General features: G+C 42.4%; 1 protein-coding gene across 7 annotated transcripts; it reads left to right on the forward strand.

Annotated features, from left to right (window-relative positions):
* The first annotated feature begins 1750 nt into the window (after positions 1–1750).
* On the forward strand, positions 1751–23184 carry atxn2 (ataxin 2). 7 transcript variants are annotated; one of them, XM_070964359.1, is made up of 25 exons: positions 1770–2271; positions 3753–3783; positions 4173–4232; positions 4649–4720; positions 6005–6155; positions 7078–7092; positions 9342–9466; positions 9670–9761; positions 9944–10132; positions 10892–11064; positions 12735–12920; positions 13139–13318; positions 13520–13627; positions 13737–13807; positions 13926–14290; positions 14601–14664; positions 14768–14914; positions 15570–15587; positions 16243–16315; positions 17093–17286; positions 17828–17954; positions 18068–18259; positions 19247–19458; positions 20820–20997; positions 22302–23184. In XM_070964359.1, exons 1-25 carry the CDS (start codon positions 2162–2164, stop codon positions 22328–22330), a joined length of 3162 nt encoding a protein of 1053 aa, XP_070820460.1. In that variant the 5' UTR covers positions 1770–2161; the 3' UTR covers positions 22331–23184. The 7 variants fall into 7 exon arrangements, with proteins under 7 accessions (XP_070820462.1, XP_070820464.1, XP_070820460.1 ...); XM_070964360.1 differs by having other exon boundaries at positions 16243–16309; XM_070964365.1 differs by lacking the exon at positions 7078–7092 and adding an exon at positions 11377–11625 and having other exon boundaries at positions 16243–16309; positions 22302–23144.
* Positions 23185–26779: the final 3595 nt, after the last annotated feature.

A 26779-nucleotide genomic window follows, 5' to 3' on the forward strand; every position in this document is an offset into this window, starting at 1 on the left:
CCATCAGCTTGAGACTGGAAAAAGTCCCCACACTTTGAAAGATGAACATGTCTGGTCCTGGTGCCCCAAAAGGGGCACCCAAAATTGTTAAATTACTACAGATCCTTGGCTGTGACATTCAACATAATATACACTGTACATGTACAAGATAGAAACTCTTGCACCTGAGGCCCCTGGTCAGACTGGCACTTGACCCCCTGCAGTTTGCCTACCAGGAGAACATAAGAGTGGACAACACTATCATTTACCTGCTATACCGGTCTTATTCCCACCTGGATGTGGCTGGAAGCACAGTGAGGATGTGTTCTTTGTTTTCTCCAGTGGTTTTAATACCATACAGCCTCTGGGAGACAAACTCAGGGCCATGCAGGTGAACACTAAGCCTCCTCTGACCCTTATAACCACATGCATCCTTGGAGAAAATATCAAGGTGGTTCACTCCTATAAATACCTTAGAGCGCACCTGGATGTCAGGCTAGAATGGGCTGGCAACACAAGCCCTCCACAAGAAGGAGGGCCCGTCTGCACAAGAAGGGCCAGAGTTGGGTTTGCTTCCTGCAGAGGCTCAACAGCTTCAACATCTGCAACAAGATGCTGTAGATATACTGCTAGTCTGCGGTGGCCAGTGTTATCTTGTATGCTGCTGTCTGCTGGGGATGGAGCATGAGGGTTCACTTATGTACATGCACATGCTTCAAAAAGGATACTTTATTTTTTTAACCTTTTAACATTTAGGTCACTACTTGTGTTGTTCTACTATTCTTTGTACCTTTTATATATATATATATATATAATTTTTTTGCATATTGCTACTGTGACTGTGTGTGATTTCCTCCTGGGGATTAAAAAGGTATCTATCTATCTATCTATCTATCTATCTATCTATCTATCTATCTATCTATCTATCTATCTATCTATCTATCTATCTATCTATCTATCTATCACTTTTAGAGGAATGGGGTATTGTTTTTAAGTACTGGTAGTAATAATGGATTATAATAGTGGATTTTTAAGACAATTTAATTTTTATTTGAAAGGCCACGAGATAAATCTGAAGTGATATGATTATTTTTTTGGTGAAGATACACATTTTCTGCATTACATGACATACATGCAATTTCACATTTTGGAAATATGTTTAATGTACAGACAATACATGTGTGATGCATACATCAAACAGAAAGTCCTTACTTTTCCAACAACTGCACAACCTTCGTCGATGTGTAATTTTCCTTTTAAATATGCTGTTAAGGCAATTTACCTGTGCAACCAACTCCCTATATCGCTACTGTATGTCAGTGGATCAAGACCGTCGAGGTCAGACCAATTATTCGCAAGATGGAAAAAAAGAAAGAAACGAAAATGTCATCTTTGTTAGGTCAATTCTGAACAGTCAGATTGCAATTTGTAGGTTTAATTCACACCAATATGCACACAGGAGCGGTATGTAAATAGTATTTCTGTATTTGCGCTCGTGTGGGGAGTGGCGTGTTCGCCGGCTCACGTGGATGCCATAAAACAGCCATTGAGAATTCGTGGACTTCCTGAAAATAGTGCCATGTTATATGTGTACGTGTTTGAAATAAAAGAGTCACTATGTATTTCGTTTGTCGGTCTATATTAAACATGATCACATTTGAGTTTTTAGCAGATGGATGTTTCTCCAAGAACCCATTGTAAGAATATTTAGTGATATGTTGTGAGCCGTTACACCTTTCATATATCCCTCCGCTGTTTTTTGTCCCCTTTCAGACTGTTTTGGTCTTTTCGCTGTTAGCAACGGAAAGAACCCGAGATAGCTGTAAACCCTATTTTGAGATAATCGAATTTTTTTGTTAGGATTACATAACAGATTGACAAGAGGCGTAACGCCCATGTTTATTTTGAAAGAGTGATTGGCGCATGTTGTCTTTTTTAAATATTGTTTATTTCTGTTTTAATAGGAATTGTACAGATTGCTAATTTAGCTAGCAACTGTTAGCCAGCTAGCTTCTTAGCATAGCATCTTCCTCAAGAGGCACGTTGACGTTAGCCTGCAAGCTAGTCAGATTTTAGGATTGCTAACGTTGGCGAACTGTCACACAAACATACACCGTCATATCGTCTAGAAATTGCGGTGTGAAGCTGGTCGTTTTAAGACGCCGTCTTTTATGGGATCACAATGTCAATGAAGGCCGGTGGAAATCGCAGCAAGCCTGGCGGTGGCAACACCGCTGGTGCCGCCGCCTCCGGTGCCGGAGGAAGCGGCGGGGGAAGACAGAATCTGGGCAGGTCTGTGAAATTAAAACGTTAAGTTATCGAAGTAAAAACACAGCAACATGGGGTAATGTGGACAGTTTTCATTACTTGGAAACAGTAATTTCCAGCAGTGGCAGTTTGGAGAGATGTCATTCCCGTTAAGTGGTCCAAAACTAGTACGTGTTTGTGAACGGTATGAGGGCCTTGCGACGTGTTAGATATCTAGCGTAACGTTATGCAGTTAAGCTAGCGAGGCCTGTCTGCTTGCTCCAATAATGTTGCAACTTCGACGTTACGTTTCCTCTCCTTGCACGTTAGACACTCTGTATCATCTTTGTTTCTGACTATGCATCTAAACATATTTGGATGGATAAACATGTTTTTCATGTGTGTAGCACTGAATCTGCTCGCCAAGTTGCTGATAACAGTTTACTGGAGTCAATTGAGCTAGCGTTAATTAGCCGTTTGACAGCCCATGCTTGTTATTCAGTGCACTTGCCCCATTCAGTATCAGAACGACTAGCTAACGGGTCAGCCTGGTGACTTCAACCCAAGAGACTGCGATAAAGCCGCTGTGATTGTTTTCATTTGACTGCCACATAGCTTGGAACATTACCGCAATATTGCTGCAACGGGTTTGCCAAGAAATTGATAAAAAGCGTGTGGGCGCACGATAGAAAGGGGCGGGTGTGGAGAACGGGGTGAGGAGGAGAAGGGGGAATTACAGACCGACGGGCTTTCAACCTTGACGTTGCCGTAGCTGCTCTTGTGAAATTGTGTCCTTGAAGCATGACATTTCTGCACATGTCCTACGATAAAGCTAACACATACTGTCCGTGCAGGAGCTGTATGCGTATCGTGAATTTTGATGGGTTTTAATTTGGCCCAGCTTCTGTTCACCGGTCACTAGGACAGTGCGTCCCATGCATTGCGTAGATTTCATCCAGTAAGGCCGTGTGAAGATATGGAAAATGAGATTGGACTAGTTGTACTTATGCATCAAAAACCAGCCTATTTCAGTTCGAAATGACTCGGATTGGTTTTGTTTTTGTTTTTTATTGAGGAACTGAGTGTGTTCAAGTGAGCCTATTACTCATTTACTACAGCAGATATGATGTAGGGAATGTGGCCATTGCCTACATTGAATCAGTGTGAATGCCTGGCCATGCGCCAGCTGCTGAACAAGGTGCATTTTAGGACATGCTTGGAAAAAATGTAGGCTACTGAGAGTTTGGCTGGCAGCCCCTTAAATATTATTGTAACCAGCTAAATATCATGGAGTCTGTAGCAATTTACACTTGATGTGGGTTAGATTGCTTAATTCCTGTTGATGATGATTCTCGGGGTTCCCCTTCAGCATGTGCACCCGCAGCTCATCTCATGAGATTTCATCATTCAGTTTTGCAATTGCCCCCATGAGAGAGTGCTTTGTTTCAAATTGTGCTTGCAAAAAAAAAAAAAAAAAAGTGCTAATGATGACGATAAGTTTGACAATAATGCTATTTTTTTTTCAGGGGAAGACACAGCGGTAAAGGTCCCGCAGCAGTAAGTAGCTGGTTAATTCTCATAAGTCAGTGGAACATGGCTTGTACGCCAAGTAGGCATCTATCATTAGAAGTTTGGTATACCTGAGTGCTGTTTTTTACCAAAGAAGGAAAGCTGCTGTTTGAAAACCCACACACTTGATTAATGCTACATTTTGTTCATTCTGTGCAGTCAATTGAATACAGTGCCATATTTCATAAGGCATGGAGTTTGGTTTCAAAGTTGCACAGGATGGATGTCACAGAAATAAATCCAGTGGTTCAGTATCTGTTTCTTATAGTTAGGCATTGTGAATCCAACAAATGTCCAGTAGTTGTCACATGGCTGTGAGAGCTGTTGAGCATAATTCTTATTTGCGAATTGGGAAATTAACTGTGCTTTTTCTTTAGGTCATTTTCAATGGTGTATATGCAAATATGAGGATGGTCCATGTCTTGACTTCAGTGGTGGTATGTTTCCTGTGTGTCTGTCATGTTAAGTTTTTAAGATGATGTTCAGATGAGTCTAGGATGTCCTCCTGAATATTGTCTTCTGTGTCCGAGCAATAATGAACAGAGAAATAAGCACAGTTATAAGGAAACCACGTCTGAAGCAACCATGTGAATCATGCTTACACTAAATGAATTTGCAACAGCAGTATGTACTGCCGTCTGTCTTTCACCACATGCTGTTTCTTCAAAATGTCAAAGCTGCTATAAACAAAGCCTGTGTGATTTGTAGAGACAGCTGGTTGCATAAACAAAGCAGACATTGATCAATCATTTATCTGTTTCACAGCAGATGGGTTACTGAACTTGTTTCTTGAATGTGTAAATTGACATTGACACTGCATACAGTGAATAATGATAGGCCTATTTTTTTATAGGGCGCCAAGTGTGAGCTGAAAGTGAAAAATGGTGCAGTCTATGAAGGAGTATTTAAGACATATGGTCCGGAGGTAAGGATCACTCACACTACAATGCTTTTATAGGTGCTAATATGTAGCTAGATCTCTGATTTCCTCAGTAGCAGTACTAGTGGTTAAGGTTAACTGTGCTAGAAAGATGGTGCTCAGCCAGCACTCAGCAGCAGCTTCACCCCTGAGGTGGTTTAGACAAAGATCGCCTGGTCCATCTTTCCTTTTATGGAAGAAAGGTATGTGGCCCGTCATCTTCCCTTTTAGGTTGAAGTATTCCCCAATCTTTTTTCCTGTGGGGAAAATATCATTTTTCACCAATGAAAAATCTTAACCTGAGCAATGGTATGGGTTTTTGACTTTAGCTTCAGTTTATGATGGAGTGCATGAATGAATGAAGCATACATTATACCCTGTTTTCACACCAATCAGTAGGGTTAATATTTATATATCTTGTAGCTCCCAACTCTTTCATAAGGCTGTGTGACTGAAACGTGAGTAAGGCTGGCAGGATACTCCAAACGAAATTGAATTTTGTGTGCTTGCACAGGCAAACACACCACTTTGTTTTGAGACCAAATCAAAGCATCACATTTGGCTTTTATTACCACAGTGTGTGCAAGCTGAAGAGTCAAACATGCTGAAATATTCACACAGCTGTATTCACCAACTCTCTGTACAAGGTCTCTCAGTCAACAATGTAATGTTTGGTTTCAGGGCTAGTGTTTTCAATTTTCCTCTGTAGTATGATTCTGGTTGTAGCATAACTGTGTTTTTAGGAAATTGCAGGTTGTGCCTGCTCCCACTGCAGCTTACAAGCTCCCCCATCTGGCATTGGGGCCATTAAAGCAGAGCTTAATTAACTGATGTCAGTCAACCTTTTTGTTTATATGTGCTGTCAACATTACACTTGGGAAGGATTTCCCATTGTTCATCTTTAGGCAAGCATGCCCTTGTGCCATGCTTGAGCCGAGATGGCAGGTATTCATTCCAGTTAAAAAATGTGATAAAATGGCTTAGGTCCTTTTTTCCCAGGTTGTGCTTAACAGGATTATTTTCATTATGCGTTCATTTATCAGTATATATTCTTTTTGATTAACTGATTCATAATTTGATTTAGAAAATGTCAGGAAATAGTGAAAGAAGTTTGCCGCAAATTTCAAGGGCCCAAGGTGACCTCCTCAGACGACTGCAGTGTGTGATTTGGCTGAAACAATTCACGTGTGTCTGTCTTCCATAGTTCCTCATCTCCTCAGTAGATGGTTTAGGCTTTTGCTGTATTTCAGAGCCCCTTTTAATCCAGTTTAACAAAACTTTCTTCCTCAGTGTGACCTGGTGTTGGATGCAGCCCACAGAAAGAGCCCAGAGCCGAGCATAGCCCCCAGGAAAGAGGATATTGTGGAGAGCATCATTTTCAAGGCCTCAGATGTCGTTGTGGTGACCTTCAAAGATGTGGACCTGAATTTTGCCAGGAAAGGTACCGAGAATGTTTGTGCTTACAAATTCTGTCTATGTACATGAACAGCAGTCTTGATATACTGAACCTAGTCTTGTACATGCTAAAAACTTGTGAGGTATGCACTCTAGGTTAGTTTGTCACTTTGTATTCATTGCACGCACGCACGCACACACACACACACACACACACACACACACACAAATAAACACATGCCAGAGTGAATGCCCATCAGTGCATATACACAACATTGATCTGTTTCAGTCTGCATTCACTACCTTGATGTCACAGAGGCTTTGTCATGAGCTAAATCTCGTGTCTCTGCTCTGAGTGGCCAGTCATTGAAGACTAATGTGATCTATTGATTGGTCCGAAGGTTGCCCTGGCGCAGCAAGGACACTCAATAAACGCCGACAGAGTCTTCATCTAATTCATCTTGACCCTTACAATTCTCCTTTGAACAATAATTGGCTGTGTGGGAGGGTATTATTTTCTGAAAATGAACAGGTGAAAATGAGTAAGGGCTGCACCACATGGTTTGATGAGATGGCACTGCACCAGTGCCACATCTAAAAATCAAATTGTTAACCTGGTGCATTGCACAATTGTGAAATGACTGGAATTTTCACAAGGCAATTAACTTCAGTGTTTAATACAAGAATTACCTCCACAGATAGTATACCGGTCAGAAAGGGCCTTTTCTGTTTAGAAGGTATATGTGTTTTTACCAGTTTAATGGCTAAAACAAAGGGACATGGAAAGAAATGATGAAAATATCCAAACAGAATTTCCCTATATGACTCACATGATCTCACATGATCCATATCTGAAAATTGTTGGATAGGAAGTCACTTATTGGTGTGATCTCCAGTCAGTCATTCTGTCTGTCAGTCCATCTTCTGACTCTCTGTCATCTGTCTGTCTCTCCTCTCCAATGGTCTAGTCTCCTCTGACACAGGTAATATATGGCTGTTTTCTCCTCTCGCACATCTCTGTATGCACTCAAACAAACTTGTGAATCTCTTTGGCTTGGGCCTGATGTGTTGCCACCAATTGCTGCATTTTAAATCCAATTTTGATGAAAGAATTTGGGGATCACTGCTTTCATATAACCTAAAAATACAAATCAAATATCCAATGCAGGTCAGTCTTGCTCCATCTTTTCACCAGATCCTTTGTTATCTTTAGACTGGATGTTGCTTTCGGTGGAAGAGTTGCCACTTTCCCAATCATACACTGTTTAATTAAGCTGTTATGGTAAGACTTTATGTTAAGGTACACTAGTTGCTTATTAGCATGCATATTAGTAACATATTGGGCCTTTATTGGGCATTATAACGCTTATCTGTTGTCTGTGTCTATTAAGGGTTAGGTTATTAAGATCATAGTTCATTTGTATCATCTTCCTTACTGATTATCAGTAAGCAATAATTAGGAGGTTATTGAGGAAAAAATCAGAGTTAATGACATAGTAGTTGTAGAATATGATCATGCTAAATAAGGCAGTAAAGTGCTTTTTAATGACAAATAATAAGCTAATATGCTGCTAAAATGCATGCTAATAAACAACAAATTAATGTTGAATACGTGTACCTTCATATAAAGTCTTCCTGCTTTTACTTTAAAGCTCAGCAGAGGCTCAGACTTGAAGCCTATGTTGGCCATGGCCTTGGACTTCGTACGTATGGCCTTGTGCTTACTTGAGAGGAATCTGAGGATGTGTGAGAGATACACTGCTAATAGTGTAAAATGTTTAAACTAACACTAACACTTGTTTGTTTTTAACAAAAACTAATGCCTATTTCATTTTTAACATTAGTTTTAGTTATATTCTAAATTTAAATATAGAGTTTTAACTAATTTTATTGTGGTTTAGATCCTTGCAGCAAAGGCTCACTTTGAGAAGAGGGAAGGGTATTCTTATTATTGTTGTTATAACTTATCTTTCATAGCATTATTTTATTTTCCTAAATATGGGGTTCTGGCAGGGCTCTGGGTTTCAGATCTCCCCAGACCCAGGCTCAGTTCAAATCAGAGCTAGATGGAAAAGGGAAAATTCTAGGCATTATGACTGATTCCATTGAAAGCAACAAATTGAAATCTCATGTCGAGCACTTGCACCTTAATCTTCTTTCTGATCATTGTATTAAAAATGGATTTGGTTTGGCCCTGAATTGCTTTGAGGTCATGTAATTGACTGCAATCTAAATGCATGTTTGCTTAACTGTCACTCTGCCCACATTTGATATGTAAATGCTCCTTATTTTATGTACGATTACCTTGATGGAGAGTGTGCATAGAGCATACCGACCACCTCTACTAATGTGACACCTGTTAGCCCAGCTGCCTGTATGGTGCCATTCTAGTTTCCTGTCTTCATTTCTCAACTTGCCTTCTTCCAGAAATGCTTAAGTGCCCTTTGCATTGTGGGATGATTCGGGATGTCTGAGTTATGTAATTCCAGGTGGCTCATATGCTTTATGCACATAGTCCATTGGTGCCAGTTCTGAGAATGTGAGAGCAGACTTGGGCTGACATGAGATTAGATTTCCTTTCAAATGTAATTGGGGGTTTTCTTTGAGCATGCCTGTGCCTAGTTTTAGTCGAGCCAACCAAAGCATTATGTAAGTTTGCTTAAATATAGTGAACGTCCTGAAAATATGGACTATCGGGTAGTGTAGTGTTTTATACAGTGAATGTTGCCTTTCATGATATGTGGAAAAGGTCTGCCATCTGAAAATATTGTAGTACCTTGCTTCTTGATTGAGATATTTTATTTTGTTACAGGCTGCAGTAGTGACAGGGGACTACGCTCTCTTTACGAGGCGGTTTTCATATTCTGGCTCACACAGCCAGAACCCTTTATCCTTGTTAGCTTTACCAAGGCCAGCTCAAGCAAATAGCTCGATTTATTTATTTATTTTTATTTATTTAGTGATTTTTTTTTGTTAAAGGATTTTTTTCCACAATCCAGTTGGGCCCATGTCTGGTTGTGAGTTGATGTGCCTGAACAACCACTACCTTCATATAGACGTTTGCTGTGAGAGCTTGCGGCAGAAGCTCTTGAGGCATGAGCGCTTCTCTGCAGAAAACAGTGACAGTGCAGCCATGTGACTGTATACCATCATGAGCTTCTGTGTGCGTGTGTTTTCGTGCATGTCCGGCAGTCTACTGTACATCAAAACATGTTGTTTGTGTGTGCCGCAGACAACTTCACAGACGCAGCAGTGAGCAGTAGGATCAATGGCGAGCATAAAGAGAAAGATTTAGAGCCCTGGGATGGAGGAGAGACCCACAACTCTGACAGCCTTGAGTCTCTGGATACAGATGTGGTAAAAAAAAAAAAAAAAAAAAAAAAGACACAAGTACACAAACACACTGGAGTTGCACTTGTGAGTACATTGAATGGAATCCATACAGGCCTTCACAAATTTGACAGTGACAGGAGTAAACACATTGTTGTGTCATCTGATCCACTGCATTGATCATTTGTTGATAGGCTTTGTGTCACATTCTCTCTCTCTGTTCATATCAGTCAAATGGGTGGGACCCCAATGACATGTTCAAGTACAATGAGGAGAAGTATGGAGTCTTATCTACATATGACAGCAGCCTGTCCACATATACGTAAGATTCTCTGTGTTCTCTTCGAATGTATTCCATTTTGTTGCACGTTTTCCTTATTTAAACTTAATCATTGTGTTTTCTGGAGATATTTTTTATATCTCTCATCAGTGACCTTTGCTGTATCTCAATCTCAATCACTCAATCACCCTGCTGCCCTTGTCTGACCTGAGCTTGTTTCCCAGGGTCCCCCTGGAGCGGGACAACTCAGAAGAGTTCCTTAAGAGGGAGGCACGTGCTGCCCAGCTGGCAGAGGAGATTGAGGCCAGTGCCACATACAAGGCCCGTGTGGCCCTGGAGAACGATGAACGCTCTGAGGAGGAGAAATATACTGCTGTGGTGCGAGGGGAGAGGGAGACTCACACACTGAGCAGGTGAGGCAAGGATTCACAAGAGATCAGAGATTATGTTCACAACAGCATGTGCCTATAATATTTCATTCATGCTCGTTGTGCATAATTGGCTCTTGGTGTGTACCACGATGCCACCTGCGTCAAAATGCAACACAGCACTGCAGCACTTCCTGTTGTTGGATTAGTTTACACATGTAAATATTATTATTAAGAGTGCATACTGGGAAGTCCTGGAGCTGGCCCAGCAGTTAATTGAGTCAGCAGCTTTATTGTTAATGTTTGCAAATTTCATCGCCCGTAGATCTGTTGGAACCTGCATCATTCATGTTTTATTGTTCTAAATTATTAAATTAAATATTCCTTGCGCCTATTTTTAACAAGTTGCAACATGCTCGTGCTGTAAAACTGACTATAAATATCAGCAGAGATGATTTATCATGTAGGAGTACTTATGTCCTCCACTCTTACCATTTAAGTGCAAGGATGAGAGCACAAGTACTGTATGTGTACTATATGTACATAATGCTTGCACATGATGTGGGTCCACAATAGAAAAGCTCAGTCACAGGCTTGAGAAGGGAGACTAAGTAATTCCAGCAAAGTCACTAAGTAGGCAGCAGCTGTTCCTAGAACACATACTTCACTGGTAATTAAAGAAAACATGCTCATTTTGGCTGATGAGAAGTACTTAGTTGAATGTAATAGAGTGTAGAATTAATTCCACCCCTTTGTTATATTGACTATTGTCTCTGCCTGCACTGTGTGTGTGTGTGTGTCCAGAGAGAACAAGTACATTCCTCCAGGTCAGAGGAACAGGGAGGCGATGTCATGGGGACCGGGACGTCAGAATTCACCTCGTCTGGCTCAGAGCTCAGCTGGACCCTCAGCTCCTCGACCAGGACCTCATGACTACAGTCCCAGTTCCGGGGCTGACCAGAGGGTGGTTAATGGAGGTGTGTTGAATGCATCACACACAAACCTCTGCCGTTACCTGTTACAGCCTATATACAAAATACTTCAGAAATGTACAGCGCTGCTTTGTTTGGTGAGAGAGTTGGGCAGTATAGTGATAGAGGTAGTGTTATCTGCTGGTGGAGACTTGTTGTTCTCAACTTAATTAAATTTTATTTCAGCCTTTTCATTCTTTCTCACGTTTATTAATCCCCCCCCTTCTTTTTATCCCTTCTATACCTTTGTTTTCGCCACTTTAACTGGTTTTCGTCTGCTGGTTGTTATCCTTGATCATTTTTCCCTCCCTCTTTTAGGTTCATCCCATTGGCCCTCACCCTGTCCATCTCCTTCCTCTCGCCCCCCCTCTCGTTACCAGTCTGGCCCCTCCTCCCTGCCTCCTCGGGCGACCACGCCCACCAGACCACCCTCCAGACCCCCCTCTCGACCCTCCAGGCCTCCCTCTCATTCATCCCACCCCTCCTATCCCTCCTCCTCATCCTCCTTTTCCCATCATGGGCCCACGTCGCCAGCCTCCACTCTGCCCAAACGCATGTCTTCAGAAGGTACCCACATCAGTGTGGAGTAGACCTGGGCAAAGGCATGAGTTGAAGGTGGATGGATTGATGTCAATGTGGAAATTCAATTCTTAATCATGTTGAAAGATATTGGAAGTGTCTTCAAAGTAAAATAAGGAAACTACTTTCAAGAATAAATTTGCCCAGGTCTAGTGTGGAACAACACAGATAGTGAAGCAGCTTTTTCAGACTGATGTGGGGTCAGATTGAAGCCACAAAGCTGATCCCTTGTCAGTGGGTCAGGCAGTTTCACCTTGGCATGTGGGTGCACCACAGGTGTGTGCTGTAATTTCTGTTTAGCCAGAGTTATGCCACTGAAAACACAAACCCACCGGTTTCTTATAGTTTTCTGCCATTGCCTTTTCTTAAAATTGTATCAAGTCTGTTGCATTCGTTGGCCAAAATTGCGATCTGTTGTATGTAATGACGACCTGATATTACTGCAGCAACAGTCCTTACTATGGGATGCCAGAAAAAACTAAGCTACTCGTCAATAGCTCAGTTTATTATTTTAACACATTAGGTGTTTTTTGGTTTGGTTTTTAGACTCAGCACTGCATACGACTGTCAGCAAGCCCTGAAAACCTCTCAGTCCTTGCTTCATGTTAATTCCAGCAAGCTGGAGTACTGAGCTAAAATGAAGTGCTGCTGTCCAAATTCCTCTGGATCGAGTTTATACGTTTCAATTGTTTTAATAGTGAAAAGGCAAAATATTCAACAAGTGTATAGTGTTTTAATACTATTTGTGCAAACTCTGCTAAACAGTGAATTCTTTGAACACCTCAACGCCTTTCCTCCATTTCCTCGTTTCTCCTCTCTCTCTTCACTTGCTCGTGGTTTGAAAGGCGTGGTGTGTTTGATCACTTGACAGGATCATCTGTGGTTTTTCTACTAACAAGCATGTCACAAAATAATGTTACTGTATGATGTGATATTTTAAAGATTGAGATATCTAATCAGTGCAGAGGTTTGGGGTTTTGTGAGCTGCACATTCTTCACAGGATGTTAGGAAACACGTGCTCTTCTCTGTATTCACAAAGCTCCACTGTCTGTTTCTGGAGTTCTGTCTGTCTTCATCTGTCTTTCTTCATCTACAGGTCCACCCAGGATGTCTCCAAAATCCCAGCGGACGCCTCGTGCTCACAGAGTGCCACCCTGCCGGACCACTGGAGTCCCTCCGGGAGTGGACTTAATTTCCCACAATGCCCCTGGAGAGGTTCCAGTGACTCCACCAACCAGGAGCAGCTCTTCTGGAGGGACCTGGTCGTCTGTGGTTAGCGGAGGTAAAATAATTCTTTAGTTCTTTCCTTCCTTTTTTTTGTTATTTGTGTGTTTTTGAAATGATACATTTCATACATACATACATTTCCAAGATATCACACAATGGAACATATCTGCAGAGGAGATAAGACATTATGGTTTAGTATGATGAGTGCAAGCCCTAACCTGTTGATTTGATTGAGGTAATTAAAGTGACGATGCACCCTCTACCCGTCCACAGCTCACAGACCCCGCTCCCCCCGACAGAACAGTATGGGTGGAGGCTCCACTGGCTCCTCCTCCATCCCCTCACCCCAGACAGGAACGGCTCCTGTGGAAACTGCTGCTACACCAACATCAGCTTCCTCTCCTACTGCTGCTAGTCCCGCCCCCAACATGGTCGCCTCTCCATCAGGAGATGGTAAGCTTAAAGTTAACCTCCAACTGTCACTTGGATTGATTGAGGGCAAAAGAAATGCTGAGTATGATGTTTAAATCCTGATGTTGGTGTACTTGGATTTGTCGTTTACGTGTAGATGCTGCAGAACAATCAGCGCTGTTCACAAATCTTTGCTCTGCTTTTATTCTGGGATTAAACAGACTATTTTTCCGTTCTGTATAGCAAAAGAGTGTCGTGTCCAGGAGACAAGACAAACATCCCCCACAGCAAACAAGGAGAACATCAAGCCCTTGGACAGCTCGCCTAGTATCACCAGACCAGTCTGTAAAGGTGCAGTAAACAGTAGACAGCAGTATTTGCTGAATCTGTTTCTGAATCCATTTGGTGATGACTGAAACCCTCAATCATGTCTCTCTCTCTTTTTCTGCTCCCCTTACAGGACCCCCTTCTTTGGCACCAGACCACAGAAAACAAATAGACAATTTAAAGAAATTTAGTGTAGATTTTAGGGCAAGTATCTCTTTCGTTCGTACAATATAGAATTGCGGAAAATCTGACTTTTTCATGAGGCTGCAGTAGAGCTTGTGCATGTTTCCTCTGACTCTTCCTTTTCTCTTCCCTATTACAGTTGCAGTCTAGTTCAAACTCAGACCCAGCTTTTGACCAGATGATGACCAAGCCTCCCAGAGATCCAGCAGACAAGCCTAAAGACCTTCCCCTGGACAAAGCCTCCACAGCGGGGCGGGAGGGCACAGACGATGGCGTTGCAGTGATTGCCGCTGGCACCCCTGGTGGAACCCCAGCACCATCCTCCACCACCACAAACACCAGTAAGCCTGGCAGCCCTGCTGCACTGTCCCCGTCCCCTTCAGCCCCAGACCAGAAGAGGGCGGGGCTGGACGTGACATCACAGGGAGTTCAGACGACAGCCACGTCCACATTCAGTGGATCCAAGCATGAAGAGAAGGAGGAGAAAAAGGAGGCAGTACAAGAGTGAGTTGAAGTTTTAAAAGGATAAACTGTATGTATTTATAAAGGCTAAGTCTGGTGATACTCTAGATTTTTCTTACATCAACAAATTCCATGAAATGACTTGATCCTAATAAGTATTTTCTGCGTAGTCAAAGCCTGCTGGAAATACTTAGCATTAATACAACCCCATCAAAAATGTTTAAATCGACAGCAATGCATTGTTTTAGGAAATTACTGAGCCTTTTTGTTTACGATAAGAAAAACCTAATGATAATTATTCCAGTCTGATCCTTTAAATGTTTTTTTTCCACTGTTAACTCTCCTCCTGAAGTCAAGTGAGAAAATCAACTCTGAACCCAAATGCCAATGAGTTCAAACCCAGGTTCAATACACAGGTCAGTGTGCCGTGCTGCTGCCCGACTACACCGCTTAAATAGCACAAAGTGAGATTGTTGGTAAACAGTTTTTTTAAAATCTCTGGCCATGCTCCTTCATCAGCCTAAACCAGCCAACACCCCAACACCTCCCCGGCCTCAGGGCCAGCCTAGCCCCTCCATCGTGGTCCAGCAGCCCCCGGCTGTGTACGGCCAGACGGTCTGTTTCCCTCAGATGTATCCACTCACACCAGTCAGCCCCGGAGTGCAGGTGAGACCCGCACCTGCATGCTGAAAGGCAGATCGCCCTGAGTATCACACTGAATCAATATGAAATGCAAAGTTGATTGAAACAAATCACGGCCATCACTGTGAGCTCTCCAACATGTCTGCTTATGTTTGTCCTCATTTGTTGTTGTCCTTTTCTGTCTTTGATTCATGCATGCATCATTAGTTTCTCCATATTTCTGTCCTTATTTTATTCTTAATAAGCTGCATCTCACATTTATTTTAGTTTTGTTTTCTTTATACTCCTTGATGTACACAATATGTGCATCCTTTGGTCATCACTTTTCTTTCCTATCATCTTCCAAACACTGATATTCATCTGAATTATTGTTGAAAGATTTTGGGATAACAAGCTTGGAAATGTGTAAAGAAAGGACTTATGTGGCATTTGTATACAATATGATGTCAGAATGTAATTTTTAAGCACTCTCAAAGCACGTTTCAAAAGTTTTTAGCATATTTCTGAATCAAAGCTATTAACATTTGTGGTCAAATCAGTGTTTTTTGTGTGTTGCTTTAAGAAAAACTTGGTGATCCAACATCAGACACGTGTTAGTGATAAAATACCTTGGTGAACAACTAAAGAGTCGTTCTCTTTTCCCTTTCTCCCCCTCCTCCTCTCTCTCTTGCTCCATTAGAAAAGCATAATATGGAAGGTTTGTGAATTTTTTAAATCCTTTTGTTTTTTTAAGCCCAATCACTACTGAGATGTTTTGCTTGCTTGTTGAATTAATGCCATCAGATGTTGGTTTGCCAACTTCTTATTGCAATTCATTTTAAATTGTCATCACAGATGGACTTAATAACATCATCTTATTTCTATTGGCTTCATCTGTGTTCTGAACAAATGGCTGTGAGCTAATAGGAGTTTAAGCCTCTTTGCTGCAGTACTGTTTGTAATAGAAATGCATGGTGTATAATTTTAAGGAGTTAAGGAATGGTAGATAACAAACAGTGTGTGGGTTATAGTCATAGCTGTAAAGCACCTTTTTTTGCCCAATGATAGACAGGCATAGAAAATGCATGTGGTCTCAGGTAAGAGATAATTCCAAACCTCACATGAACATACAGTATGTGTTTTTAAAATATTGTTTATAGTAGTTTTTGTATGTGTTGGATGAGGGGATAGCTACTAAAGCAGCAGCTAAAAGCCCCACAGATAGGCAGTAATAATAGTCCCACACAAATATGCAAAATTCACCTGGTTTTAGTCGAGGGCTGGTTTTCATTCTTGTACAGAAGATGCACTGAGAAGATCGAGTATAAACTTGTGTTCTTCGTCTGCCATCCTCATTCCCTTCCTCACTCCAGTCTCCAGCTATGTACCAGGTTCAGATGCCTCATATGACAGTCAGCCAGTCTAAGCCCTACAGACCAGGTAAAGGTGAGAATAACCACTGTTTTGTCTCATTTCCCTTCCACCTCTCTCTCTCTCTCTCTCTCTCTCTCTCTCTCTCTCTCTCTCTCTCTCTCACACTCTCTCACACTCTCACTGGCCCACATGTACGTCGGCAGATTTTCTCATTTTTGCATTATGGGGTTTTGTAGCCTCACTGTTGCTAAGCTAGCGAGTTCCTTCTAGTCCATTTTGTGTGTATTTTAGAGTCAGTCAGCACTTAAAGTATTGAGGAAGACCAGTTTTTAATCCAGTGGAGTTTTAGATGGCTTATTTAAGCCATGATACTAATAAATTTCTGACTTATGAGTGAAAACAAGTAGAAAGCATCCCCTGACGTCTTAATCACAGAAGCAGACCAGGGGTCTGAATTATCTGTCAACCAGTCAAGAATCGCCATCAATGAATGTCATGACGAGCTGACAGAGACTGAAAACTGTCTGAAAATGATTCAGTTAAACTATTTCTCAGTTCACTTTTACAGGAGAAAAGCTTAGAAAACAAGATACTGCTAGTATCTTGGGGAGATTTTGCTATCAGGACTAAATGGATAAAATCATTCTCATCATTAAAAAGTCATTTTTTTCCAATGACGGGTTGAGAAAAGGGGGGCCATTTTATAATCCATCGTCTTATATTTGGGCAAATTATTAGCTTCTTTGAAAACCTGCGGTATTTTTTTCCTCCCTGACTCAGTTTACTTCAGATCTAAGAGATGTTAAACAAAACTTCTTCCCCATGTAATCTCTTCACATGAATCTCCAGTACCCAACATGCCCCAGCAGAGGTCAGACCAGCACCACCCGCCAGGCACACCCACCATGATGCACCCAGCGACGGCAGCAGGACCGCCTATTGTAGCACCGAGCCCCGCTTACTCTGCCCAGTACTTCACCTGCAGCCCGCAGCAGTTCACCAGTCAGCCACTGGTTCAGCAGATGACACATTACCAGTCACAGGTAAGATTTACTCTTTCACCACCGATTTCAGAGCAGTGCAGCCTCTAACAGCTCAGCAGTGTTCAGCCCAGTACCCAGCCCAGCCCAGATGGTACCGGCAGTCTTTATCTCTCCCAGCTGTTCACTAGTCAGCCATTTGTCTGGCAGATGCCTGGACCAGCAGCTTGACAGTGTGCCAGCATGATGCCTGTGTGTCTTCACTTCTGATTTGTGGAGCTGTCTGCAGCCTCCTGCCTCTCACACCTGAAGTGTTGTTACCTGTGGTAATAACACTTGATTGAGCAAATGTTGGAACACAGAGGCACTTAGGAGATTATCTTCAGGGAGTTTAAGTTGGAGTAGAATGACCACATATTGATTAGGGATGGGACTCAGTAACAGTAATGAAACTGGCTACAAAATTTGTCCTAAATCATGAGATAAGGAGAGAGGAAGACAGAAAGAGATGAAAACTAAACTGAACACAGCTTAAAATGCCTAACGCACGCAGGCCGTAATGCTGATGTGGTCCGTCATCTGTCTGTTCTTGTGTGTCCTTCAGGCGCAGCATGTGTTCAGTCCGGTAATGCAGGGCAGTGCCAGGATGATGGCGCCTCCCACGCATGGCCAACCCAGCCTCGTCTCTTCCTCAACTACACAATACCCAGAGCAGACACACACCATGTATGGTACGTCAACCCGACCGCGTCCATATGAGTATGCAATGGTCCCGAATGTGCAGGCAGCGTTATGTGCTCTGCAGTAAATTCTTTTCATCCCGACACTGATTCCTGTCTCACAGTGTCTCCAGGGCCAATGCCTCAGCAGTACCCCCACCCCAGCGCCACCTTGCACCCTCACCCACAGCACCCCCAGCCCTCTGCCACACCTACAGGCCAAGGCCAGCAGGGTGGTCCCCCACAACATGGAGGTCCTCCTAGTCACCCAGCTGCCAGCCCAGTCCAGCACCCACAGCACCAGCAGGCAGCAGCAGGTGAGTATCTTAAGGTTGGAAGCTGTGAAACATCACTTTTGGAGCTGGATATTTTCAACTGGAGCCCTGTAGGGTTGTGTATAAGAGGATGTAAAGATACTTCTAATCTTGCGATATCACAACAGATTGATGGCTCGATACCGTCGCGGGACTGTGACGCTATCTGACGTGACGTCACATTGTTATTTTCTGCCTCTTCTTGTCGAAAAGCGTAATGTTTTTGTTTGAACAGCAGAGGGTGCAGTCATAGTTAAGAAGGCAGACTCCCATCACCCTTTGCGTGCAAGCCAAGCGCTGCTAAAAGTAAAACCAGCAAGAAAATGATGGATGAACGTGCCGATAAAGAAATATTGATTGAGGATGCTCCATCAACTTTTAGAGCCGATGTGTGGCAGCATTTTGGTTTTCCCGTTTGAAGAAATGACAGAGGCAAAAGGAGCCTGAAGGAAGCAATTTGAGCCTTGATTCTGTCTGAGACCTGAAGAAATAACAGGAGGCCAAAGTAGACTCTGACATCAAGGCCACACTTTAGTCCCACAGTGATAGCAGCTCTGAGACAAAAGCTGAAGTGACACAGAGCCACAAAGAAGCAGAGTGCATCTCAATAACCACAGATGGGTAGACTTCACAAGCTGCTCAGAGCTATATTACTGTCACAGCTCATGTTACGACCAGCGAGTGGGAAATGAAAAGTTTTGTTGCCTCTTTTCCAGTCACACACAGGACTCAGCATCACTGAGGTGTTGAAATCTGCTGTTTTGGAGCGAGAGCACGACATGAAGAATAATAGTAATCATCACGGTGTTGCTGTCGTTACAGACACTGCACGAAATATGGATTTAGCAGTGAGCGAGGTCGGACAGTCCCTGCACGTTAAGTGTTCTTCACTCACTTTAAACCTTGTTTGAACGTAGGCTACGTCAGCGTCTGCTTGGTCGATAATGTATAATAGAAATGCCACTCTTTCTGTGTGTTTTTGTGTTGTAGTGGCAGCAGCAGCCCAGGCCCTCCACCTGGCCAACCAGCCCCCGCAGCAGCAGATGTACTCAGCTTTGGCCCCTACGCCCCCCTCCATGACCCCGGGGCCCAACCCTCAGTCTCCCCAGGCATCGTACCCCTCTGCCCAGCAGACGGTCTATATCCACCCACAGCAGGTCCAGCACGGCTACAACCATAACCACATGGCGCACGTGCAGCAGGTAGGTCACAACCTGCTGTCAGCCAACCACAGACGCTCCAGCCAAGTCGTCAGATTGGCTCTGTGTCCTGTACGGGATTTTAAATGTGGCAGTGAGGAAATCTGAGATCCTCTCCAGCAGGTGTTTAACTTTATGAATGAGCCGTGTTTGGTTGATGATAATGCTGTAAGTGCAGTGGATATTTTTTTGGGAGTCTGACCAAGTTCAGATCAGGATGTGTGTCTGACTTTGTCTTGTCGTGGATAGAAGTGGTTTTAGAACAGGAACACAGCGCACTACAAGAAACAGGGAGAAAACAAAGCTTTTTATTGATCAGTCCAACTGTGCTAATGTGCTGCTGAAATGTATCACTCCCTGTGTGTGTGTGTGTGTGTGTGTGTGTGTGTGTGTGTGTGTGTGTGTGTGTGTGTGTGTGTGTGTGTGTGTGTGTGTGTGTGTGTGTGTGTGTGTGTGTGTGTGTGTGTGTGTGTGTGTGTGTACAGAGCTCGAGTGAGGATTTGGTTAGCTTAGGTCACTAGAGGTCGACCGATTCATCAGCGCGGATGGGACATTCGTTATTGGCGTAACTTGGCTCTGATTGGCCAGTGGCTGCACAGCAATTCATATTTAAATGAAAGTTAACTTTATGCAACTTATTTATTGATAAATGATGAGCCTGAAAAGGTTGTTGAATAAGTGTTCATATTTGACAAACAGAGTGACTGAGCACGGCTTGCTGGAGTCTTGTCATCACATAGAGGTCGTCAGGTGTAAGCACCTTTGTGCCTGTGCAGACAAAACCTGAACTCATCAACTGTATCGTGCAACCTGCGCTATAGCTGGAGACCCGCCAGCTGTTTGTCCCTCCGTCCAGTGTTATGTTAAGAGGGGTTAATGTCTCCTGAGTCAACCTCCATACTTGACGCCCAACATGACACAAATAGTGATTAGATTTCACGTTCAAAAAGAAAGCAAAAAAAGTGTTGATCTGTTCCTTTAACAAACATGCACATCTTTCCCCCGTCATTAGATTGTACAGAGATTATTCATCATTTAAGTTTGCCAAAGAGATGCTATATGTCTACTTCATCCGTCCCTCCACACCCAGAAAGCATCCCCTGGTTGTAACCGTGGAGGCAGGAGCTGTGGATGTTGTGGCATTGATGCTCATCTGTATCATCTTTTTAATGAACTTGTTTCTTGTCCTTCTGTTTGTCTCTCCCTGTCATTCTCACTCTCTGTCACACTTTTTGCTCCCACTGTCACACACACGCACACGCACACACACACGCACACACACACGCACACACACGCACACACACACACACACACACACACACACACACACACACACACACACACACACTTTCTCTCACACCTAGGCCCATATGCAGTCTGGTATGGTGCCATCTCACCACCCAGCGCCCACCCACCCCACAATGATGCTTATGGCTACCCAGGGTCCTCCAGGGGGTCCACAGCCACCCATGCCCCAGACTGCCCTCAATCCCATACCCGTTTCCTCCACCACACATTTCTCCTACCTAGCACATCCACAAGGTATGTTTATTTATTAACTAGCACACTCCTGTGTAGGGCTGGGCCAGAAAAAGATCTCCAGAGGTGACTGTGATCAAATTTATGTCAGTAACAATGATGAGACACTTGTGCCTCTCTGCGTCGCTGAGCTCCTCACAGACAGACAGACAGACAGCAGCGTAGCTTCAGAGCTGAGCCCAGGGAATGAAAAAGACTTAAGAATATATTTTACTGGAGTCAACAACAGCAGTGCTCATTATTCATACGTGCAACAAGCAGAGACAGCAGAGCCAAATGTTGAAGAAATGTGACCACTCTGCCAGTTAGTCCACACCTGGTTTGTTTTACACTGTGATATGTAATGCTAAAGTGCCCAATGTTAATTTTTATTATCCTCCAAAGCTGAGGAAACTGTTGATAAAACAGGTAACATGACATCAATTATATGGAAGGGGTTTCGCTATCTCAAAACTGATTATAAAGGACAGATTATATTATAGTTTAACCAGTGAACTCTCTGGCTTGTTCAGGCGTCAGTCATTATGAGGATTCTCTTCAAACTGGCAGCATCGTCAGATTCTATTTGTGGTCAATAAAATTTGGTGATATCGCCCAGCCCTCCTCCTGCAGGACTGAGTCAGGCCTATGTGGGGGCTGGTTATGTTGAATGAATTCTGTAAATTCAGAATTTTGTTTTTGTACAATGTAAAAGAGACACATTTAAATTAAAAGGTAAACTATATAATGAGTGCCTGTATTAGCTGTCTTAAATCATGACAGTCCTATAAAACGTAACAAGAATAACTGTTTCTATGCCGATCTGACTAATGAGTCTGTCATGACTACAGATGCCGAGCTGGATCTGGCTCATCTCATAGCAGATCTAACAATCACATCTACCAGAGGAACAGACTGGAAAAGGCTTTACACACTCATTTTGTGCTGGTATTATCAAGAAGTGGCGTAGGACCAAACAGTGGCTGGACTCTGCTATTTCCAGTCTGTCCCTACCTAAAGCTGCCAGCTGTAGTGGAATATTAGGCTGATGTCTTGTGAGGAAACAGTGGGAGTGGATACATTCGTGAGCAGACTCTCGGTTTCTGCCCTCTTTAAGCAGAATTGCTCTTAAAGCAGATGTCTGCGCTCTACTACATCTGTTACTGACATTCTGTGGCTGTCAAGGAAAACCTGAATTCTGTGCTCAAAACACGCAGAATGACACCTGTGCACGTGTTTAGTCATGTTTTAGGCCTCTTACGTAAAATTGTGGAAAATCTCTGAATCCATGAACTTTACGTTTCCCCCATTTTGTCTCCTCTCTGCAGTGCAACCTCATCATCAGCAGCAGCTGTAGATAGAGGGCGCCAGCGAGCCGAGGGACCCGCTCTGCGTCGCGCTTCTCAACCAGAGCCTTCATAACCAGGCGATGAAGAGAATGAGAGCCCTGCCTCTCCTCTCTTTCCTCATCCTCACCAGACATGCTTCACATCAGCTTTTCTCTTCCCTCCCCTCCCCCTCCTCCTCCCCCTCCCTCCCAGACTAGGCAATAAGAGAATGTTAACAGGTTGATGCAGTGACATGTTTTAACGAGCTAGAGAGTTTTAACGGACAAGACTGCTCCTATTCAGCCCCTGTTCACATGCAGACATCTGCAAACACACATGCACACAGACACATACTTAAACAACGCGCGCGCGCACACACACACACACACACACACACACACACACGTTCAGGGGTCCCAAATTGCAATTTGAGTCAGCTTGCCAAGTAAGACGTGAAAGAGAGAATGAGAGTAACTAATCAGAGAGAGTGAAGAAGAAAATTCAACTGGAACTTGTATTTTGTCTGCACCTTGTTCTGAACAAAAAAAAAAGAAATCTTCCAACCAACCTTTAGACAGTATTAATCTTACTGTTTATTGCTGCTGCTATGTGCTGCGTTTGTTTCCAGACTACACGAAAGGTTTCTAACCAAACTAAAAACGAACCATGACAAGAAGCTTCCTGTGAAATAAACACGTTTGGCAGCCAAGAGGACAGGAGAAACGTTATTTATGAAATTATAATGGCTGAGGTGATCAGATCCCACTTCTCACCTGACCCTTATGTAACTTTTAAGTTAAAACTTTTACTTTGTAGATAATATAAATAATTTAAAAAATGAGCAAAAAAATTTAAAAACAATAAAAAAGTTTTAAAAACTGAACGGCTTACTGTGGTTGCTTTGCTGTGTGGGTTTCTCAGCTGTGCCTCCAGGACCACAAACACTTGGTTAGTTTTGTATTTTCTCTTACAAGTAAACAACTGAAAATAAGTTTTAGCAATTATTTATTTATTTGAAGTTCATCACAGTAGAAAGGTGTGAGGTGAAGAGCACACCAACAAATGCAAGATTTACTCCTGCTGGCTAAAAGCTACAGTGTTCAGCTGTTTAGGAAAATCTGTGTGTGTGACCAGTTTTAAAGATTTTGGTGGAATTGGAGCAGAAAGCTATATACAGAAGTCTGAGAGACTAATCCAAGTTAGTCTTGGTTTGTTCTGCAGCTGAAACAAAACTGATCTGATTCAACCAGAAATGCAGCAGTATTTGTGCCTTTACTTCATCTTCTGTTATGAACTGGTCGGTTGAATCATCACCTCAGGCTGTGGGAAATTGTGATGACAATTTTCACTTTTTTCTGAAGTTTTCCAGACCCAACAGTTCACTGGGAACTGCTTAATCGACAGTCTGTAGTTGCAGCCATAGATTTCTGGTAAACTAACATTTCGAGGAAAATAGGACTGAACATGAGTCTTATGCTTAAATAGCGGTTGTGTGGCAAAATAAACTTTGCTCAAAGGCACACAAACCACGTTTTCCGGGAGCTTTTGACTGCCTCACTTAGCTCATCACCCACTTATGGTGCCAAGGTCATCACGTGACCTTGCTCGTGATGACAATTGGTTGAAGGCCGTCGCCGTTGATGTTGAAGAAAGTAGGTTGAGCTCTGAGTTAAAATTATTTTGTAATCCGTTCTGTAATTATAAACTGTTGCCAGACATCCGTTTCAATGGTAATAAACGTCCATGCTAGCAGCTGTCTTGTGGTCACAGTAACGTTGCCGGGTAACCTGGCTAACTTGTGTGTCTTTTGTAATAATAGGTATGATTTTGTACGAATGAAACAAAGGAGATACGTCGTGTTGATTAGGCAGCTTCAGAGGTCTTTGTAGACTGTTTGTGTTACCTTCAGACAGAGCCAGGCCAGCAAGCCGTCTCAAGTCTTTACGTGAAGCTAAGCTAACTGTTAGCTATAGCTACCTTTTTAGTCCTTATGCTTCATGAAGCTAAGATTAACCGGCTGTTAGTTTAGCTAGCCTCCTAATCTTAATGCGAGGTTAAAATAACTGTTAGCCGTAGCTACCTTTTTAGTCCTTCTGCTAAATGAAGATAAGATTAACCAGCTGTTAGCTTAGCTAACTTTAAATCTTAATGCGAGGCTAAGCTAGCTGTTAGCTGTAGCTACCTTTTTAGTTCTTATGCTAAGTGAAGCTAAAATGAGCCAGCTGTTATCTTAGCTAGCTTTCTAATATTATTGTGAGGCTGAAATAACTGGCTTATAGCTTTAGCTAGCATCATATTTAATCTTGGAGTAACACAGCTCATGCGTGTGACTCAGTAAATCAAAGTAAACAGATATCAGTATCTCAGCTGGGGATGGTATCCTTTAATCTTTAATCTTAGGACTCTCCAATCTTAGGACTTTTGCAGAGCATGGACAAAATAATCACAAACTGAACATGTGCGGGGATTTTTTTTTGGTTAGGTTTATTTTACAAAAAGTCAAATATACAGTTGATATATATTTAATATAATTTAGATGCTTATTACTGATAGGGATGAAAACACAATGACAGATTTTAGAAGCAATGGTGGTTCTCATTGGCTGTTGAGGGGATGTTGGGTTGATCTGGAATGTTTACAGTGCTAAGTTAACAAACAATGAACAGTATCGAGAACACATTACATTCATCAACTGGACATTTTAAAACAAACATACTAAAGGTGATGCTGGAGCGGATGTTAAGCATTGAAGACACCTGAGGTACATTGGGACTTTATTAAGCGTTAACTCGGTTCTTGCAGACAAATTTGAGTGAACCATGAAACAAAAGGCCTAAAACAACAGAAAAAAATGGTAGCCCTGGTTTTAAATAAAGCATTTTTTCTGGCTTGTTAAACATTTTGGCATTTGTTAAACATTTTTTCTTCAGTCTACTAGCAGGTGCATACATTGAGTTCTCAATTAATTCATCCATCTAGAAGCCGCTGATCGCCCCCTACATACATAGAAAGGTGTGAAGCACTGTGCATCTCTCAGATATTGCACGACACAAGTTCTGCACTACATCACACACTGAGCTTTTGAAAAGGGGAAAAGCAACAGTAGCTTTCTGGCAAAGGCACAGTGATTCTCCCTATGGAAAAAAACATAAGCAAGTTAAAAACCAGCAAAGAGAGGGCACTGATAGTCAAAATAGTTTTTGTTACCGTTGCTGTCTTTTCGCAGAAATGAAACAGGTGACGAGGGATTTGTTTAGACTTGGGCACATTAAGGCAGGAAGACCAACCGTACTTTTGCCAAAAACATCCTTGTTTTTGTTCCCCTTATAACACTTAAAAGATGTCAGTCTTGATCACGATGATGCATTAACAAGAACTACACAACCATTGTAAAAATGTTCCTTTGGTAGACACAGCCAACTTATTGCGTAACAAGAGGAGTAATCACAGCGGACTTCGGTCATGCTTGACAGGAAATGAAGCTGCATTCATGCATTTCTCTACTGCAATGATAAAGAGGGCAGACAGACAGGATCAGGTCGAAACCATACATGAAGCATAAGTTTAATGAAGGTAAATCTTAATCAACTGCTGAAGTTAGTGTTAAAGCAAGGTTAGAAGACAAACAGACACATCCTAGCACAATATTCCCCAAAGGCATCCCGCTGCTAATGCAAGTGAAGCTTCAGTTATTGAAACTAAATTACAGAAAATTGGACATTTCATCTTTGGTGTGCGCCAAAACTACTGATTTTTGGATAAAGACTGGTCACTGCTGATGAGATATTTGGTGATTTCTGTAAGGAAAGACGAGCCTTGCAAGTCGGACCGTAACTGAAACAAATCTGGTGTGACCACAGGCTGATCAAGACGGAAACACAATAAGGTTTGGATGGCTTTGCATTACAAATCAGCTCTTCAGATGCTTCTAATGAAAGTGAGACCCGGTGGTGGATAATATGAAACACCACCAACAAACCAGTTGTTTTGCTTACTTTGGTAAAGGCTTAATTTTTGGATGTATTCCTTTATATGACCTCCAATACAAATGTCATGTCTGCTATTGACAATACAATTCCCACCTGAGTTGAGCAATGTACATCTGTTCATGCAGCTTTAAACTGGTGGTTTAAATCTTTAAAGGTGTGAAGACAAACTCACAAGGCACCTCAAATTATTGACTGGTCATAAAATCCAGTTAAAGGGCACAGAAACGTGAAGCTCGACGACAAAGACCAGATTATTGTTGTGTTAATATCTCATGGCACATCTGGACACTTTCAAAGCAAACCAAACCTCTCAGTTAAAACATGGGAGTTCTACTAAAAATGGAATAGATTACTTTCACAGTCCTACCTCGGTTTTTCTATCGGCTGGTGTGAAGTTGTACAGAAAATACCATGAAAAATATTTAATGCTGAGTGTAAAAAGTCAGACATGATGCTGCTCCCTGAATCGATGCCTTAGAAGCTGTAAGA

This window comes from Chaetodon trifascialis, chromosome 6, assembly GCF_039877785.1.
Source record: "Chaetodon trifascialis isolate fChaTrf1 chromosome 6, fChaTrf1.hap1, whole genome shotgun sequence".
Classification (NCBI taxonomy): Eukaryota; Metazoa; Chordata; class Actinopteri; order Chaetodontiformes; family Chaetodontidae; genus Chaetodon; species Chaetodon trifascialis.

Excerpts from the sequence above, each read along its gene's own strand:
- atxn2 (XM_070964365.1), top strand. The coding sequence starts at position 2,162 with ATGTCAATGAAGGCCGGTGGAAATCGCAGCAAGCCTGGCGGTGGCAAC. Across the intron at positions 9,762-9,943 it reads AGCAGCCTGTCCACATATAC|GGTCCCCCTGGAGCGGGACA; the intron begins GTAAGATTCTCT and ends CTTGTTTCCCAG. Across the intron at positions 16,310-17,092 it reads GTCTAAGCCCTACAGACCAG|TACCCAACATGCCCCAGCAG; the intron begins GTAAAGGTGAGA and ends ATGAATCTCCAG.